At 41.3% G+C, this 20070-nt stretch overlaps 1 protein-coding gene across 1 annotated transcript in view; it reads left to right on the top strand.

Moving 5' to 3' along the window:
* The window catches only part of LOC123520837 (nephrin-like), a 412849-nt gene that overhangs the window by 330711 nt on the left and 62068 nt on the right, over window positions 1-20070 (top strand). The window contains exons 7-12 of the mRNA XM_045283473.1: window positions 3537-3875; window positions 4390-4509; window positions 5213-5398; window positions 6128-6239; window positions 8964-9139; window positions 14327-14513. Of these exons, the coding sequence (XP_045139408.1) occupies window positions 3537-3875; window positions 4390-4509; window positions 5213-5398; window positions 6128-6239; window positions 8964-9139; window positions 14327-14513 (1120 nt within the window). The remainder of the gene's footprint in view (window positions 1-3536; window positions 3876-4389; window positions 4510-5212; window positions 5399-6127; window positions 6240-8963; window positions 9140-14326; window positions 14514-20070) is intronic.

Below are 20070 nucleotides of genomic sequence, written 5' to 3'. Positions count from 1 at the left end.
AGCTCAGCGTAACGCGTCTGTAACTTCCATTATTCACATGAACATCACACGTGCACGGGATCAGAGGACTGGCTCAGGTTTGGAATTGTCTGGAAAAAGAATAAAAACAGTTTTGAGGCAATATTTGATCCTTCTTGGACAAACCTGGTGATTGGGATCAAGAGCACACACACACACACACACACACACACACACACACACACACACACACACACACACATATATATATATATATATATATATATATATATATATATATATATATATATATATATATATATATATATATATATATATATATATATATATATATATATATATATATATATATATATATATATATATATATATATATATATATATATATATATATATATATATATATATATATATATATATATATATATATATATATATATATATATATATATATATATATATATATATATATATATATATATATATATATATATATATATATATATATATATATATATATATATATATATATATATATATATATATATATATATATATATATATATATATATATATATATATATATATATGTGTGTGTGTGTGTGTGTGTGTATATATTCTCTCTTTCTTTTCATGCCTTATTTATTAGTCACATCCCCAAGGGAGACTCGAAGACATAATAATTAATCTGTCTCCTGTGTTGTACATTCGTCAATCTCTAGGAAATCTATATATAAAAAAAACCTGTGCATTTTTAACTATTATCCATAACATTGAGTTTATAGTACAGGAGTGGAGTGATACGACACACTAAAAATGTTTTTTTTTTTAATTCCCCTTGTTAGGTCTCAATAATTCACCATTTCTTCCTAATAACTCCAAACTCATTGAGACTGGACATACATTTTTTTCTTTACTATACCCTTGATATTCAGTTTTACAACTCAGGAACAATGCGTCACGCCTGAATCCCTCTCTTACATCGCAGTAATTCACAATCTCTCTCTCTGATAACTCCAACAAAACTTTTTCGACAAGGAAAACTAACTAAATTTACTGATACGTAGCCAAGATACCTTTCCTTTTGTCTTTCCTCAAAGCAGGAGTACCATCAGCACCTTGTGCCAAAGTCACAAGCATTGATCCGACAACAATCTCCTGCTGACGAACGCTCCAATGAACATCCTCTTCCCTTCTTTCAGTTTAGTATTCTGGGATAAATCATAAAACCTTATATCTAGCGCAGCCCCTGAGGCTCTCTTATTGGTTTTCATTCTGGTGAGGGAGAAAGAGTGATATTTCTTCCTACACCCACACTACACCGCCTGCCGCCTCTATCCCTCTCAATACATTATTTCTTGTGGCTTGTTTACGGAAGCCTCGCGGTGGAAGTTTAGTAGTAACGAGTGACAGGAGGAAGGGACGCAGGAAACACAGAAGGGGGGATGTGCAAAAGGATAACACAAAGAAGCGAAGAAGAGGGAGAAAAATAAATTATGATATTAATAAGTGATATGAAATGGGAGGATTACTAGAAACACAACAATAAGAATAAAGAGAACATGAATGAGAAACATCATATATTATGCTCAGAAATAACACACACACACACACACACACACACACACACACACACACACACACACACACACACACACACACACACACACACACACACCTGGCGACAAAGTGTTTTTCAATACGACACTGAGTTTTAAGATCAATGACACAACACTCTGCCGCTGCTATTGTTTCCTCTTCCCTTCCTCACCTCTCCAGCGTCTTTCCCACGCTCCGTCACTCTCATTACTTCCCACAATGCTATCCGAGCTGCTATGTTAGTTTAGAAGAGCCACACATGCTTTTTCTCTAGTTTTTGTTTCACTGCTTTTTTTCTTCTCCTTTCATTCTTTTCTTCTGCATTGTGTATCTAATGTACACACCTCTGTTCGTTATATTAGGTTTTATTTTTGTTTCATTTTTATTTATTTATTTTTTTTTTTTTATTATTATTATTTTTTTTTTTGTGTGTGTGTGTACCTTAGTTTTCACTTCATATATATTTTTCTTTCTTTCCCTTACCGTTCTTGTTCTATTATTTCATTTTTTTACTCTCTCTCTCTCTCTCTCTCTCTCTCTCTCTCTCTCTCTCTCTCTCTCTCTCTCTCTCTCTCTCTCTCTCTCTCTCTCTCTCTCTCTCTCTCTCTCTCTCTCTCGATGCTTCTTTTCTTCTTTATTCTCACGGTTACTTTTCTCAACTTTCGCCAATTTCTGTATTATTTTCCTCACTCCTTCTTCTTCTTCCCCCTTGTCCATTTATTTCTTTTTTATCTCTCTTTTTTTCGGTTATTCTTCCAATTTTTATCTACTTTTCTTTTTTAAGTTTCCTACGATCATGTGAGAATACCTACCCCTTCCTCTCTCTCTCTCTCTCTCTCTCTCTCTCTCTCTCTCTCTCTCTCTCTCTCTCATTAATCTCTGCCCCTTTTATATCTCTCCCTCCAGCTCTCCTTCGCAATTTGTCTCACAGAATCCTAATTTCTTATTACAGACCACTTTTCTATCTCTGACTCTTTATAGTCGGTATTTATCTTCCTTCATTTCCTTCTTATTCCTTTTTTCGTAAGCTCTAACTACGTACTTTATTTTTTCTTTTTTTCTTTCTCATCCTTTTCCTTTTCCTTCCGTCTCTTTCTCCTGCCCACTTTCTTAAATTTACGGCCGCTCCTCATCTGGTTCCTGAAGGCACTATATCTCTTCCTCGCAATACTTCACCCTCCCTAGTTCTTACCTCAATTCTCTCTCTCTCTCTCTCTCTCTCTCTCTCTCTCTCTCTCTCTCTCTCTCTCTCTCTCTCTCTCTCTCTCTCTCTCTCTCTCGTTAGTGATCTCACCCAGTCCTTCTCCTTAACATCCCTCTATTTCTCTTTCCTCTCCTTCCTGTTAATTTCCTTTCCCTTTACCACCACCCTTGTCTTCCTCTTCTTCTTCATCCTCTTCTTCTGCATTCTCTTTCCTGCCTGCCCAAAATCGACATTTTTAACTGCATTCCATCTTTTTAGAATAACTACCTTGGTTCTCCTTATTCCTCAAACGACCGCCATAGTTTCAACTCGTATTTCACTCCTCCGTGTGCCTCCCTGCCTTCTACTGCACAGCACGCCATATACGGCAAATATTCCGAAACGTTTATTTTGTCTCCTCTATTGTAATTTATTAATGTTTCGATATGCGCTTTTGTAAGTGATAATGTAATAAGAATTCGGAGAAGACACTCATTAGATCTTAACTAATCAACTTTGTAGCCCTGGATAATACTCCTACTGAGAAACGAAAGTATTTCACAATGTACTGGTCCTATGCCTGTGGTTTCCTAGACTGGTTATAGTTCACCCCTCCCCTTTATCCCTTAGCCCGGTCCCCTCGTCTTGTTTTTCTTCTCCCCTCCTCTGTGCATTCGTCACTGCCATCCTCGAATAGCGGGCTGGACGTACCACCTCGAGTCTTGTATCTGCTGTGCCCTTCTTTGTAATCCATAGTCTCTATCTTGCATTACAGACCCTCCCGAGCCGCCAGTCATTACTGGATACCGTACCGGGGAAGTGCTGGCGGCAGGGGAGCGACGCACCCTCACCTGCCGAGTAGTGGGCGGTAATCCAGGCCCGTGGGTCACCTGGTACTGGCATCAAGTCCTGCCCAACAACACGATTCGCACGCAGGCCAGGAAGAGCGTCCACCTCAACGATAAAACGAGCAGCGGTCTGAGGAGCCGCGGTGCCACGGTGACGCAGCAGGTGACTGCCTCCAGAACAGATGATGGGGCTAAATACGAGTGCCGCGTCACCAGCGACCAGCTTAGCCGACCTTATTCCGCTAACGTCACCCTCACTGTCCATTGTGAGTATCCAAGGTGGTCAAGATCACAGATGGCGATGCCTGAGTGATGTATCGTGTAATCTTCCTCAATGCACACAATAGAAATGACATAATTGTCAAAGAATATTGGTTCTGAAATTACACACACACACACACACACACACACACACACACACACACACACACCACGCAGTGTAGTGGTTAGCACGCTCGGCTCACAATCGAGAGAGTTCGGATTCGAGTCCCGGGAAGCGGCGAGGCAAATGGGCAAGCCTCTTAATGTGTAGCCCCTGTTCACCTAGCAGTAAATAGGTACGGGATGTAACTCAAGGGTTTGTGGCCTCACTGTCCCGGTGTGTGGAGTGTGTTGAGGTCTCATCCTAAGATCGGTCTATGAGCTCTGAGCTCGCTCCGTAATGGGGAAGGCTGGCTGTGTGACCAGCAGACCACCGTGTTGAATTACACACACACACACACACACACACACACACATACAAAAGCACAAAGTAATTTGTACGGTGGTGCACACACGCAGACGCGCCGGCGCAGGTACGAGTGAACGGGCCCAGCGTGGTGACGATGGGACAGCGCTACACCCTCACCTGCCTCACCTCCCCCGCCAACCCACCCGCCACCCTCACCTGGATCCTGGATGGTAAGCTCGCCTCCCTCTCCCGCTTCTCCTCCAATAATCCTCTCTCCCTTTTCTTTCCCTTCTTTTCCTCCCTTTCCTCCCTTCATTCCCTGGCCCGGCTTAAGACCACACCCCCCGCCACCGCCCTCCCGTGAGCAGGCAATAAGCCCTTTCTCTTCATCCATCTCTTTTTTTTCTTCCCACCTGGCCCAGAGAGGTTCTATTCTTTTTCTATGTCTTCTTTTTTTTTTCTCCCTCTCCCCAACATAAGATTTCTCTCTATTTTTCTTCTTTTTCTTTTTCAGAACAAAAGATTCGAGCACTACAACGCATTCTCATTTTCTCTCTCTCTCTCTCTCTCTCTCTCTCTCTCTCTCTCTCTCTCTCTCTCTCGTAGCGACACACCCATTATAAATTCTTCTTTAATCGCATTTCCACTCCTAACCGCAAATACCACTGGAAAAGAAAAAGTCTGTTACAGGATATAATGCTTGAAAATTGAGCCGAAACTTTGCTGCTGTTGTGATTTACTGTCATAATTTGCATGATAAGACTTCTTTGCACCAACTTTTTTAAGCAAACTTCAAAATGTGTTAAATTACCAGACAACAAGAAAGAAAAAATAAGTCCCTGAACCATGTTTGTTAGGTCAAGTTGCACACTTCGACTCCTTTTTGAACATTTTTCACAAGAGAACCTTGTCTTCCTATACCCCCTTCCACAGGTGAACGGATGAACACAACGACAACAACAGTGACGAGGGACGATGGAGGAGGCTGGATCACATCTTCGGAGCTGAGTGGCAAGGCGGGACGGGCCAGCGGAGTGCGGATGGTGCAAGCCAGGTGTGAGGCGAAACATTTGGAGTCTTCTGGCGTCCTCACTCATTCCCGCAACATTACCGTCTTGCGTGAGTGACCAGTTCTTTTTGTCTCCAGAGCCGCCCACGAGTTTGCAATGTGACACGAGTAGTTTATGAACACGTAGTGGTGCATAGTAGGGTTGGGGTTAATGTCAGTTTTTATGATAACAGTAATGGTGGTGCGAAGTTAGCTATAGAGGTGATATTGGTTTTGGTGATGGTGGTAATGGTGGTGGTGGTGGTGACGATGGTAGTAGTAGTAGTAGTAGTAGTAGTAGTAGTAGTAGTAGTAGTAGCAGCAGCAGTAGTAGTAGCAGCAGCAGCAGCAGCAGCAGCAGCAGCAGCAGCAGCAGCAGCAGCAGCAGCAGCAGCAGCAGCAGCAGTAGCAGTTGCAGTAGTGCAGCAGCAGCAGTAGTAGTGCAGCAGCAGCAGCAGCAGCAGCAGCAGCAGCAGCAGCAGCAGCAGCAGCAGCAGTAGTAGTAGTAGTAGTAGTAGTAGTAGTAGTAGTAGTAGTAGTAGTAGTAGCTTTTGTTGTTGTTGTTAGTTATCATTGTAGCAATGACAAAACTCTCAGCATAATTATAAAGAAAATTGCTACATTTTCACAACCTATAGTTACCTGTGCTAAAAAAACTAACAATAACAAACCTAATATATGTACCGCAGAAATAAAAAGGAAACACATACACACACACACACACACACACACACACACACACACACACACACACACACACACACACACACACACCCTGACTCCATGCGCTCTTGCCACAGGTCCTCCAAGTCAGCCAACAGTAGAACTCAATGCCAAGGGTCAGGTGGTGGCGGGCAGCCTTGTGGAGTTCACGTGTATCACTAAGGGAGGACACCCGCCCCCTAAAGTCAGGTAAGAGCCAACAGAACTGCACTAAAGTCCTCCCCTTTAGTCTCCAAAACGACTCAAGCTGCGCCGCGTGACATTACTCCACAAAAAGCCTCCACCTGCTCGGCTTGCAAATGTTACCTTCTTCTCTCCCAGCTAAGTCATGCTCGGCGTTCAAGATTTCCTGTCTCTGTATGGTTGTTGCCTCTCTTCTTGCAGTATTGTGTATCTTCGTGATTTATCATAATATTCAAGAGTTTGTGATGTATGATTCTATTTCTGCCTACCGGCTTTTTATTGTAAAAATCACAAAATAACCATTTAAAAAAAACATTTTATCTATGGTCTCAAAGACGAGTATTTAAGTGTTCAAGTTAATAGGTAGAAATGTTCACATAATCCAATAAACACTTGAAAAATTCCTCAGCAGTTATACGTTCACCAAAAATAATGCATCAGACACTCACAAATACAATAATGATCACCAAATCCCTGGAACAATCGATTTTCCTTCCTTCAGAAAGGTTCAAGAAAGAACAATTAACAAAGCTCAACAATGGATGAGAGTTCAGCATGCCCACAGGACTGCTAATACCACACTAATCTTGGGGAAAGACACATACTCTTCTATTAGTAACTCGTTATGTCATACCTCGGGTCACATGGCCACTCCTCATTCTTTCCTCCTTTATTGTTTATCACAATGAAATAACTCCATTGTATATTTCATTTGTGTTCCTACGGAAATTGTGTTTGGTTGTAGTTGTTTCTTGCTACTGCTGTTTTGACACAGTGTAAGTCAAAAGAAAGGGAAACACAGAACAAAACAGTTCCAGTGTGTATGGCAGTGATACCATTGCTGTGTTAGGCATTTAACACTCTAAAGAATGAGGTTTACGTATATCTATTTCCAAAATGTCTTGCTACTCTTCTCTTCGAGTGTTCCAAGTTATAGGAAGGAAATAGCCTGAGACAGAGTTCTAATGTCCATATAAATTATACAATTTCTAACGACAATAATGTAATAGTCTAGGAAATTTACACTCAAACGTAACTTACTTGCTAGTAGTAGTGTGGTCGGACAAATTATAGTGCTACGACTTGATCTATTTTAGGAGAACAGCATCAGAACATCACTGAAAATAAACTACCTATCTTTTGAAGATCTCATTTCACAATTGTCTCTCACAAACAGCTCTTTCTCTTTATTCAATTATAATTGTCTTTGGTTTTAAACAGACTTTCAAACACATAAAAATATCTGAAAAATGCTGCGAAACATGAAATGACTTCCAGAAAAACAATTTACGAAGTTACAGCTATAAATATGATTAAGAGATTTGTGGAGTAAAACTAAAGCGCGCACAAAGTGTTTCACGCTTTAAATTTTCCCAGCAATACAATGAGGAGATTAATGAATGTTGGTCTGCATTAATGGAAATTTCATTTTCCTGCCAGGACCTAATTGCCAGTTGTTAATTGCCTGCTCGTATCTTTGAGCGTGCACTACAGTTTTGATTTCCTCTTCGTGAAAAATGTAGAGTTAACTCAGGATTAGGTAAGAGAAAAGATACACGCCCACACTCGCAAATGTTTTAGTGTCTCTTATTTCAACAGAGAGAAGTAGAAGTTACGGTTACACTCCCATCCTCTCAGACATTTCCTTCTCACTCAACTCATTTGAATAGAATGCATAAAAGGCTGCGGCAACACTTCCATTGTCACATTTGGTATCTCATGCCGGCAAGTGTTCAGTGGAAATTACAGTTGCACTCCTACTCTCTCAAACGCTTGGTATCCCATTCAACTAATTCTGAAAGGGTATAAAGGAAGCTGCCGTTTAAAATACTGTATTCTGTGATTTTAGAGACAGTTCTATAACGCCAATAGGCAGAAAAAAGTATCAGGAGTGATGGACTTTGTGGTTCTAGAGAATCGTCCACATGAGAGTTCTAACGTGTCTTAATACAAAGGAATACATAGGAAAGGGAAAATAAAAGAGGATTTAAGAATATGGGCTATAAAGCTATGGACTCATGATAAGTCTCTCTCTCTCTCTCTCTCTCTCTCTCTCTCTCGGAATGACGGAAGGATATCATACGCATCGTCATGTAAATAAATATTGGAACAAACTAGTTCCTACCATTTTTCATCTTTTATTTTATTTATTTATTCCTTTTTTTTTTTGGGGGGGGAAGGGGAGGAGGAAGGGTACTTTTATCTTATTTTCTCTCGTCACATTATTTTTTTTCATTTGACGCTCCGTGCACAAACATTTTCATTCTCTTTATTCTTAATTTGATATTCCTCTTTTTTACCAATAATTTATGAATGCTCGCACTAATGCTTTTGTCATTTTCACCTTCACATCAACGATTTTTCTTCTTTTCTCTTATATTTTTTTCTGTTCTTCATGATATTTTGAATGAATAGTGATTATTCGTAACTTTGAGATTGCACATGCATTTAACATATCGCAGACAAAGGGAGAAGAGGGAAAGCAAAGGAATACAAAGGAAAAACAAGGAGGAGGAGGAGGAGGAGGAGGAGGAGGATAAAAGAGAACCAAGTTTGATGTTTAATTTGGTTCTAAAAATATGATGAAAACAACAGTGATGATAACGATAGCGATGTTACCGACAGAGATGATGATAATACTGAAGGTGATGATGATGATGACGGCAGTGACGATAAAGATAATGATAATTGTGAAAGTGATAAAAATGCAGGCACTCTTTCCTCCCACAGGCTTTATAAGAGCGAGAAGGAACTGACGGCGCAGACAGCAGTGCGGGGCGGCGTGACCAAGGTGACGGCAACGATGACGGCAGCTGCGGAGGACAACGGGGCGAGGATGCGATGTGAGGCAACCAATTCCGCCCTTCCCGCGCCCCTCACTGCCGTCACTACCCTCAACCTCCTCTGTAAGTCTCTTCTCGTCCCCTTCAGGTTCCCATCCACCTTCAGCCTTCTCTGTAAAGTCCCTGCCCCTCCATTTCAATTTTCTATACACTTTCCATCCCAAAGTTGAGGTGCCTTATGTCAATCACTTAATATACTATTCCTTCTGATTCCAACTTTCCAATTTCTTCAACTTCCTATCCTAATTATTGTCTCTATTTGACATCTATATTGACGTTTTAAACTAATAAGTTATTCTTTCTAACTCCACCTTTCTGATACTTTTGTTGTTGTTGTTGTTGTTGTTGTTGTTGTTGTTAATGATGCTAAACTAAACGATACAGTATCTCATAAAAGTCTCCTAAAAATGAGTGGTGCTTCTGTTTTCTCCTATTTTTTGTGTGTGTTCCTTCGTGACTGTTCACTTCATAACCCACATAACTGTAACTGCCATGGCATAGTCCTTCTGTCTCGGTTCTTTAGCTTCCATACTTTCGTCACCACGCACTTCCATTCCTTTATCATTCACTTCACCTCCTTTACCATCCCTTTCACCATCCCCTTCGCCTTTTCTAACTCCATTATCATCACAAACGCCACAATGACTATACCCTTCCTCCCTTTACCAATATCTCCCCATTACTACCACTTCACCTGCCACCATCACCATCCCCATTACCATCACAGCCCTCCCCTCCCTGTTAATGCTTCCCCATCATCACCACCCCATCCGGACCCTCATACACCACTCTACCAGCATTACCGTGACTCTCACTTAAAAGAACAATACAACAGATCACCTGAAGGCAGCAAGAATCTACATAACAATCGATCCAGTTAAAATTTCAGTCTCCATTTGAGAGGAGCAGGCGGGGCGAGAGTTAGACGTTACGTAATATGTGTGAAAAGTCAAGGGCTTAAAGGGAACACTTACGTTTGCTGAGTGCTGATAACTAATGACTAATGTCTCACCAGCTCGAAATTTCCCTCCGTTGCTGTTAATTTTTTTTTTCTACTTTTTTCTTCGTGTTTTTTTCACATCATGTTCTATTTCTATTCTTTTCTTTTTTTCTTATTCCTCTCCTTCTTCTTCTTCTTCTTCTTCTTCTTCTTCTTCTTCTTCTTCTTCTTCTTCTTCTTCTTCTTTTTCTTCTTCTTCTTCAATGTTCTCCCTCTAGTTTATCTTGCTATTTTTTTTGTAGGAAAGAATTTAGATTTATGTTGTATTCTCTCTCTCTCTCTCTCTCTCTCTCTCTCTCTCTCTCTCTCTCTCTCTCTCTCTCTCTCTCTCTCTCTATCTATCTATCTATCTATCTATCTATCTATCTATCTATCTATCTATCTCTCATTTATTCTTAGAGACATTCCTTTAAATTTTTGTAGGCTTGTTTTTATTTTATGTTCTCATCTTATATTCTTCTCATCCTTGTCCTCCACCACTTGTACCGTCTCTTACCGTCTTTACTTCTTTTAGTTTCATATCTTTTTCCTCTCTCTCCTCAATCTCCTTAGCATTTCACTTTCCCTCCCTTCATTGTTAAATCTTCCTTCTCACAGCTTTTTTTTTTATCTACCTCTTCTTATTTCCTGTCCTCACTTCTTATCTTCCTCATTGTCAGATGCATTTTTAGGTTCATCTAAGATTTCTTTTTTTTTTTTCTGTCGATATACCATAGTAAATTTCACTTACCATAAGGTTATTAATTTGCCAGCACGAAAAGCGTAAAGAGAGAGAGAGAGAGAGAGAGAGAGAGAGAGAGAGAGAGAGAGAGAGAGAGAGAGAGAGAGAGAGAGTAAAAGGAAAAGCACGGTTTATTAATTTGTTCTCTCTCTCTCTCTCTCTCTCTCTCTCTCTCTCTCTCTCTCTCTCTCTCTCTCTCTCTCTCTCTCTCTCTCTCTCCATCTCTTTGATCAATCTACTTGGTTGTTGTCTACATCATACCTTCGACAAATCCTCCCTATCATTCCTCTCCCTTCCCACCCAGCGCCCTCGATCCCTTATTCCTATATTAAAAACTCCCATGCATTCGTTCACTTCATCTCTTCTTCTTAAATGCTGTCTATTTCCCCTTAGCTTCTCTGACTATATTAAATTCTTTGACTATCTAACTTCCAAAGTGGAGCATATTCTATCCCTCTATTCTTTCGCGGAGATCTCCATCCTTGGAGATTTTAATGTTCACCATCTTTGGCTTTCCTCTCCATTCTCTGACCATCCTGGTGAACTAACCTTCAACTTTGCTATCTTCCATGATCTAAAACAACTGGTGCAACACCGTATTCGTATTCCTGACCGTCTTGGAGATACGCCCAACATTCTTGATCTTTTCCTTATCATTAATCCTACTGCTTATGCTGTTACTCTATCTTCTCCGTTGAGCTCCTACGATCACATTCACATTTCTGTATCTTGTCCTATTTCTCCAGTCCCTCCTCAGAATCCCCCAAAGCGGAGGTGCCTTAGGCGTTTTGCCTCTGCCAGTTGGGGGTGACCTGAAGAGGTATTATGTTGATTTTCCTTGGCATGATTACTATTTCCGTGTCAGAGACCCATCTCTGTGTACTGAATGCATAACAGACGTGATAGTGTCTGGCATTGAGGTATACATTCGTCACTCTTTTTCTTGTAAACCTTGGTTTAACACAGTCTGTTCTCGTGTCATACATGACAGAGAGGATACCCAGAAAAGGTGCTTGAGCCCTCCATCTCCTGAATCTCATGCACTTTATATCTCTGCCCGGAATCATGCCAAATCTGTTCTTCAACTTGCCAAACACTCCTTCATAAATAGAAAATGTCAAAATCTTTCAAACTCAAACTACCCTCGTGACTTCTGGCATCTGGTCATAAACATCTCAAATAACTTTACTTCTTCATCTTTCCCTCCTTTATTTCATCCTGATGGCACCACTGCCATCTCTTCTGTCTCTAAAGCTGAACTCTTTTCTCAAACCTTTGCTAAAAACTCCACCTTGGATGATTCTGGGCTTGTCCTCCCTCTCCTCCTCCCTCTGACTATTTCATGCCTTCAATCAAAATTCTTCGTAATGATGTTTTCCATGCCCTCGCTGGCCTAAACCCTCGGAAGGCTTATGGACCTGATGGGGTCCCTCCTATTGTTCTCAAAAACTGTGCTTCCGTGCTTGCACCTTGCCTGGCCAAACTCTTTCAACTTTGTCTATCGAATTCTACATTTCCTTCTTGCTGGAAGTTTGCCTACATTCAGCCTGTTCCTAAAAGGGTGACCGTTCTAATCCTCAAACTACCGTCCTATAGCTTTAATCTCTTGCTTGTCTAAAGTTTTTAATCTATCCTCAATAGGAAGATTCTTAAACATCTGTCACTTCACAATCTTCTATCTGATCGCCAGTATGGCTTCCGTCAAGGTCGCTCTACTGGTGATCTTCTGGCTTTCCTTACTGAGTCTTGGTCATCCTCTTTAGAGATTTCGGTGAAACTTTTGCTGTCGCGTTAGACATATCAAAAGCTTTTGATAGAGTCTGGCACAAAGCTTTGATTTCAAAACTGCCCTCCTACGGTTTCTATCCTTCTCTCTGCAACTTTATCTCAAGTTTCCTTTCCGACCGTTCTATTGCTGCTGTGGTAGACGGCCACTGTTCTTCTCCTAAATCTATTAATAGTGGTGTTCCTCAGGGTTCTGTCCTGTCACCCACTCTCTTTCTATTATTCATTAATGATCTTAACCAAACTTCTTGCCCTATCCACTCCTACGCTGATGATACCACCCTACATCTTTCCACGTCCTTTCAGAGACGACCAACCCTTCAGGAAGTCAACAGATCACGCAGGGACGCCACAGAACGCCTGACTTCTGATCTTTCTAAGATTTCTGATTGGGGCAAAGAAAACTTAGCAGTGTTCAATGCCTCAAAACTCAATTCCTCCAACTATCAACTCGACACAACCTTCCACACAACTATTCCCTCTTCTTCAATGACACTCAACTGTCCCCCTCTTCCATACTGAATATTCTTGATCTGGCCTTCACTCATAATCTTAACTGGAAACTTCACATCTCATCTCTTGCTAAAACACCTATGAAGTTAGGCTTTCTGCGGCGTCTCCGCTGCCCCTCCAACTGTTAACTCTATACAAGGGCCTCATCCGTCCTTGTATGGGGTATTCTTCGCGTGTTTGAGGGGTTCCACTCACACAGTTTCCTTAATAGAAAGGGTGAAATCAAAAGCTTTTCGTCTCATCAACTCCCCTCCTCTAATTGACTGTCTTCAGCCTCTTTCTCACCGCCCGAAATGTTGCATCCCTTTCTATCTTTTATCGCTATTTTCATGATAACTCCTCTACTGATCTTGCTACTGCATGCCTGCCCTCCTCCTGCGGCCTCGCTGCACAAGGCTTTCTTTTTCCTCTCACCCCTATTCTGTCCAACTCTCTCTTGCAAGAGTCAACCAGTATTCTCAATCATTCATACCTTTCTCTGGTAAACTCTGAAACTCCCTGCTCGCCTCTGTATTTCCATCTTCCTTGACTTCTTTTAAGAGGTTGGTTTCAAGACATTTGTCCCTTTTTTCTGGCTAATTCCTCTCTTATCTTTTAGGGAACTTACAGTTCAAGTGGGCCCTTTTTCTAATATTTTGTTGCTTCCCTCTTCCATAAAAGAAATGTCTAAAATCCACACTGGCTCTCTCCCTTTTTCTCTTTCTTTCTTCCAAATCACATCTCACTTATTCAAACATATATTGTTCATCACTTTTCTTCTACTCCTACTCAAACATCACACAAGTCATTCAGTTGACTCTTTATCATCTCATTTGCAATTCTTTATCTACAAACGCAGTCATGCTACAATTCTTATTTCCAGCTTGCATTATTCCGCAAATTTATCTCATTCTCAAACATCATTATATTCACTTCTCCATTCTCTCACTTCCTTTTTTCAACAGTCATACAAAATATTGTTTTCCTATATATCTTTCATTCACTCTCTCAAACGTCTCTCTCCATTTCCAGTGTACAAACTTTTCCACTTTTGCATTCACTCGCAGTCAGAATTTCTAAAATCATACTCTCATCCTTCCTTTCTTGCACTCCAAGCATACTTTCATGCACTTCCTTTTCCTTTTAGCAATCATACTCTCCATCTCACTAACAACAACACACTTGTACATTAATCTATACTCATTTTATCCTCACTCCCACCTTCCCTTACATTTCACGATCCTTCACGCAGTTCCAGCGTGGGAGGTGCGAGGCTGGGCCAACCCTCGCAGCGTAGAGATGGGCCATGTTGTGACCCTTACATGCGAATCTTCGGCCAGCGTGCCCCCTTCTACCATCACCTGGCACACCTCCAGCAACGCCCTCGCACAGCCCTCCTCCAGACAGTCCCCAGGGAGCTTCGGCGGAACGATCACCAGGTGGGTTGTCATGCGAGGAAAGGAATTCGTGTTTGGTTGGGTAACTGTGCTTGTCTTTGGCGGCATGTCAGTCGGAATGTGGGGCAATGGAAGAGGTAGAGGTTAGCAGTTTATCTGTCTTACTTACTTGACCTATCTAGGAATGTTACTTGATCGATGTGATCTTGATCTGCGTACCTAAGGGAAGGCTAAATCATTTTTTTGTATTGAAGTTTCTCTTAGGGTATATAATATCTTTTTTATGTATAAGTTTTTTTTTTATTGCATGTTGTTGTTTTATGAATAATTTTTTTTGTCTGCATACTGTGATGTTTCTTTGCCAGTTTTTCTGTGTGTGTGTGTGTGTGTGTGTGTGTGTGTGTGTGTGTGTTTCACTGTTTGATCTGCTGCAGTCTCTGACGAGACAGCCAGACGTTAGCCTACGGAACGAGCTCAGAACTCATTATTTCCGATCTTCGGATAGGCCTGAGACCAGGCACACACCACACACCGGGACAACAAGGTCACAACTCCTCGATTTACATCCCGTACCTACTCACTACTAGGTGAACAGGGGCTACACGTGAAAGGAGACACACCCAAATATCTCCACCCGGCCGGGGAATCGAACCCCGGTCCTCTGGCTTGTGAAGCCAGCGCTCTAACCACTGAGCTACCGGGCGTGTGTGTGTGTGTGTGTGTGTGTGTTGTAGTACTGTTTTATCATGGTAATTTTTTTCCTGGAAAATGTTAGTTCCTTTTATGTTGTGATGGTGGGGAACTATGTTGCCAGTTATCTTAGGAAAGGTCAGACTTATTTCAGTGAGTATTTTAGTAATGTAGTGTTGTGGTGCTATGTTGCGGGCGTGACTGAGTGTGTTGTGCTGCGGGCGTTGCCACGACCAGGCCAGCTTACACTGACGTGTTCCACCTCATCTTTCCGGCAGACAGCTCGGCGTGTGGCTGGCAGGGCTCAGTGTCCGTCACGTATTTCACAACAAACTGACAAGCATTAATATATCATTTGTGAAATAATCGAGTTACGCCCCAGATTCCACATTAATGTATCTATGAATTATCTTTTTTATAGGAGATTTAGAACAATATCACACTCATGTGTTATTGTAATCTTTATTAAACTTCTTTATCCTTCATTTTATGTTAACTACAATGCATATTTTACAACAGACCTTTTGAGCAGTTTTCTTTTAGTTTAATTCCTGTTACACGAATGCTTTCCACCAAGAGTCAGTTTTTCTAAATAACAGTAAATCTATAGTGAAATGAATTCATCCTTCATTTTACGTAAACTGCGATGCCCATTTCAAAATACGGACATTCTAAACATATTTTGCCAAGTCTATCTAAATTAAACGAACGATGTTCACCAAGAAATAACCTTTTGTTTCACATTCTAAAGAGAAGTTCATCTTTATAGAAACAAATTACTACTCATTTCACGTAAACTGGAAAACGTAAATATTTTACACCAATATTCTAAACACATTTGATTCCAGTCACACGAACGTTTTCCGCCAGGAGCCTCTTATTTCCCATTCTGAAGGAAAAGTGAGGCCCCCAAAAACACGGCAGGTCCGGAAGTCTAAGTGGAAATACTATTTTTGAAAACGCACCCATATATATCTGCGTTCAAGCCCCGCCGCCCGGACACCGAGAAATCCTCCCCCGCCAGCCAACTTGTGCATAAATGTGTCGGAGCGGGACTGTAAAATTTTTCTTCCATGCAAACTCTTTCTCCAGCCGTCGCCTTAGATAAACAGCCCGCAAGGGATCGCAGACGCCCACCCCCCCAAAAAAATGTTCGATGTCTGCCCAACTCGTAGCTAGTCTCTCTCTCTCTCTCTCTCTCTCTCTCTCTCTCTCTCTCTCTCTCTCTCTCTCTCTCTCTCTCTCTCTCTCTCTCTCTCTCTCTCTCTCTCTCTCTCTCTCTCTCTCTCTCTCTCTCTCTCCTCTCTCCTCTCTCTTCTCCTCCTTCTCTTCCTCCTCTTCCCACAAACTTATGTCTCCTGTTTCCTCCACCCCTCAAGCTCCTCCAGCTGTCTTGGGCATCTCCAAAGTTGCTCCACCCTTCTCCACACACACACACACACACACACACGCCCGGTAGCTCAGTGGTTAGAGCGCTGGCTTCACAAGCCAGAGGACCGGGGTTCGATTCCCCGGCCGGGGAATCGAAGGGTGTGTCTCCTTTCACGTGTAGACCCTGTTCACCTAGCAGTGAGTAGGTACGGGATGTAAATCGAAGAGTTGTGACCTTGTTGTCCCGGTGTGTGGTGTGTGCCTGGTCTCAGGCCTATCCAAAGATCGGAAATAATGAGCTCTGAGCTCGCTCCGTAGGGTAACGTCTGGCTGTCTCGTCAGAGACTGCACCAGATCAAACAGTGAAACACACGTTTGTCACTACGAGGAACCACGAAGTATAGTTGATTTTACTTGCGATAGGAGCTCCAGTAGCAGCAGCAGCAGCAGCAGTAGTAGTAGTAGTAGTAGTAGTAGTAGTAGTAGTAGTAATAGTAGTAATAGTAGTAGTGGTTGTAGTAGTAGTAGTAGTTATAGTAGTAGTAGTAGTAGTAGTAGTAGTAGTAGTAGTAGTAGTAGTAGTAGTAGTAGTAGTAGTAGTAATAGCAGCAGCAGCAACACCAGCAGCACCAGCACCAGCAGCCGCATCACCAGCAGCAGCAACTGTAGTAGTAGTAGTAGTAGTAGTAGTAGTAGTAGCAGCAGCAGCAGCAGCAGCAGCAGCAGCAGCAGCAGTAGTAGTAGTAGTAGTAGTAGTAGTAGTAGTAGTAGTAGTAGTAGTAGTAGTAGTAGTAGCAGTAATAGTAGTAATAGTAATAAGAATAGTAATAGTAATAGTAATAGCAGCAGCAGCAGCAGCAGCATTAGCACTACCAGCAACCAGTGGCAGCAGCAACAGTGTCTACCAAACATGACATGTTTCTCAGCTTTACATCATTAAGCTTATCAGGGGTCGAGACTTCACTCTGATTTAACTGGATCACTTAACATAAAAGAACAAGACGGCCAAAAGGATTTCCTTTAATATTGGCATTCTTGGGATTAACTTACTGGTGCATCAAGGTGGCTGGCGTTTAGGGGAAACTGTTGCAGAGTTACGAACACATAGAAACCAGGCATGATTAGTTGTAGTGTGTGTGTGTCTGGGTGTGGGTGGGTGTGTGGGTTTTTGGTGGGTGGGTGGGTGGGTGGGTGGGTGTGTGTGTGTGTGTGTGTGTGTGTGTGTGTGTTTATGCGTGTGTAAATCAAGCAACAGGTACGTACATACAAAGCGGTCCCAGATTAGAGCTAGACATGAAATCCGTCCAATAAGGAACACGTGTACGTAAACAAACGAGATAACTAGAAAGGTAACAAGCTGTCCAACTACCTGCTAACTCACTGATTAGGGAGCCATTTCCTCGCTCAACTAAATAACAAGTTTCGCGGGGCACAAAATCTCGAGGTGCTCTCCCGTCCACCCTTATACCCCTGGGAGCACGTGTCTTAACCCTTCCCAGCCAACTCCAGACCTCGGGCTGACAGCAAGTTATTTGTGGGGAGATAAAGTTGCGGGATAATTTTCTGCGCTGTGCTATGTAAGACGAGCTGACACTATCCAGGAAGTGCGTGGGAAACGAAGTAAGATGACGAAGCAACCAGATTAAAGAAAAGGGTAGATATTATTGGGACTTACCGCAAGTTATTTATGGAAGAAAAAGTTTGGGAGAGGTTTTTTGCTCTGCGTTATGAGACGAGACTACAATACCCAGGATGTGTGTTGGGATCGAAACAGCACACAAACAGAAAGGATAGATTTCATTATGGTTTGTATTTTCGATGACGTTTGACAAAGTTTTTTTTTTTTTTTTTCTCTCCGTTGTAAAAGACGAGACCAGTATGTGTGTTGGAGTCGAAGCGACGGGACTAACACCATAGTTAAATAACTTACTAGGGTCCGTAGTCTTAAGAATTAAATAACGTCTGATCCAAAAGACAACTTTAACAAGCTATAGTGGAAGTTATTTGAGTTGTCAAGGGTGTTTTTATAATTGAAGTGATAGTTTTGAATGATTTCTGCATCACCAATAATAAAAGTACATATAAAACACGACCTAATCAACTCATTGGTCTTTGAAAATAATCTTTATGAAAGTCTGTCACGTTTAAGAAAAGTTATTAATGTAAAGAGCGTGAGGTGAGGAGACTAACACAAAAATGCAGAATAGGAATCACACGAGGAGATAATTTAAAGTCGAACAGGTCTTGCGAGGCCGAAGAAATATGTGCTAAATTCGAAAAGGAACGCTGGACGAAAAGAACTGAACTTGCAATAGATCACTGGAAAGGCGTATTTTTATGAGAGATGCAGTCCACGGAATAGACCAGACAAACATCAGGGAGGGAGGGAAGGAGATGGAGATGAGTCGATCGGCGCATTCATAACATTGTCAGAGCTGCTTAACTTCTGCACTGGGCGAGTTGCTAAAGGTATTAATGTAAGCCATGCCGTGCAATGCAGATGGCGCAATACGTAAGCTGATAACGCTCCCGTTCTAAACAAAAACGTGACATCAAAGAGCATAAGGATATAAAAACATATGGAAGCTGCAAAAAGCCACTAATTCTTCATGTGGCAGTTCCTGTGTACATTAATCTTACCTACATACACTTACAATAACTATCCACAAAGTTATCCGATCTCCTCTGTAGGGTATTAACTTGGCACTAATAACCTGATAAAGAAGTCTATACTGATCATCAAGAGTTTTTTTTTATTCACAATGGTAAGAGAACAGAGGATTCAATGAAGAGATGAAATGTTTTACTGGGAAGACCTGGAATAGAAGGGCTATTGGCAGAAATGAAGAGAGGATGCTGCGGGAAAACCTTTGCCCTACAACTGAATCATAAAGACTAATAACAATGATAAAAGAATAGCAACAGACATCGTAAAAGAAAAAAAAGTCATCCTTTCTCGGATATTTTTGTTTAAAGTGATTTCTTTTCTATTATTATTTTTCTTTTTTATACCATTGTCCCTGTATACCTAATAAGAGAAAAAGATATGCAGACGGATAAAAATTACTTCTCTCACTTCATTTTTTTTTTTATGTTCTTCCCCACATAGCTAAAAAAACAAAATTATATCTGTATGTGATCAAGACGAGATAATGTTTACGTTTTCGCTCCGAGTTGTACGTGAAGGGCGGCCGACGTCTCAGATGGATGAGGTCGCAGCCGACTGATACGAAACAAAACGGAAAAGTGTCAATAGAGGCAGAATAAACCAGGATAACTTGATGCTTGTTGTTCAAAATAAATAACAGCTACAGTTACAGAGAGAGCCTGCAATATCAGTACATTCTTAATACAGTGTACACTCAAATTATTATATTCAACTCGTGTCATTGTGAAATTCATGTATAAACTTTATCCAGTATCTATGTAGCAGTTATGTATTGTAGTAGCATGTCTCTCCTATATCTCGCATTATCTCAAACTGTCCATTGCATTATATCTCAATCGCGGAAAGGGAAATAGAACGCAACAACTTAAA

The sequence above is a fragment of the Portunus trituberculatus genome, chromosome 47 (genome assembly GCF_017591435.1).
Source record: "Portunus trituberculatus isolate SZX2019 chromosome 47, ASM1759143v1, whole genome shotgun sequence".
Classification (NCBI taxonomy): Eukaryota; Metazoa; Arthropoda; class Malacostraca; order Decapoda; family Portunidae; genus Portunus; species Portunus trituberculatus.
Note: the sequence above shows the minus strand (reverse complement) of the source record. Positions and strands in the feature narration are given on the sequence as shown.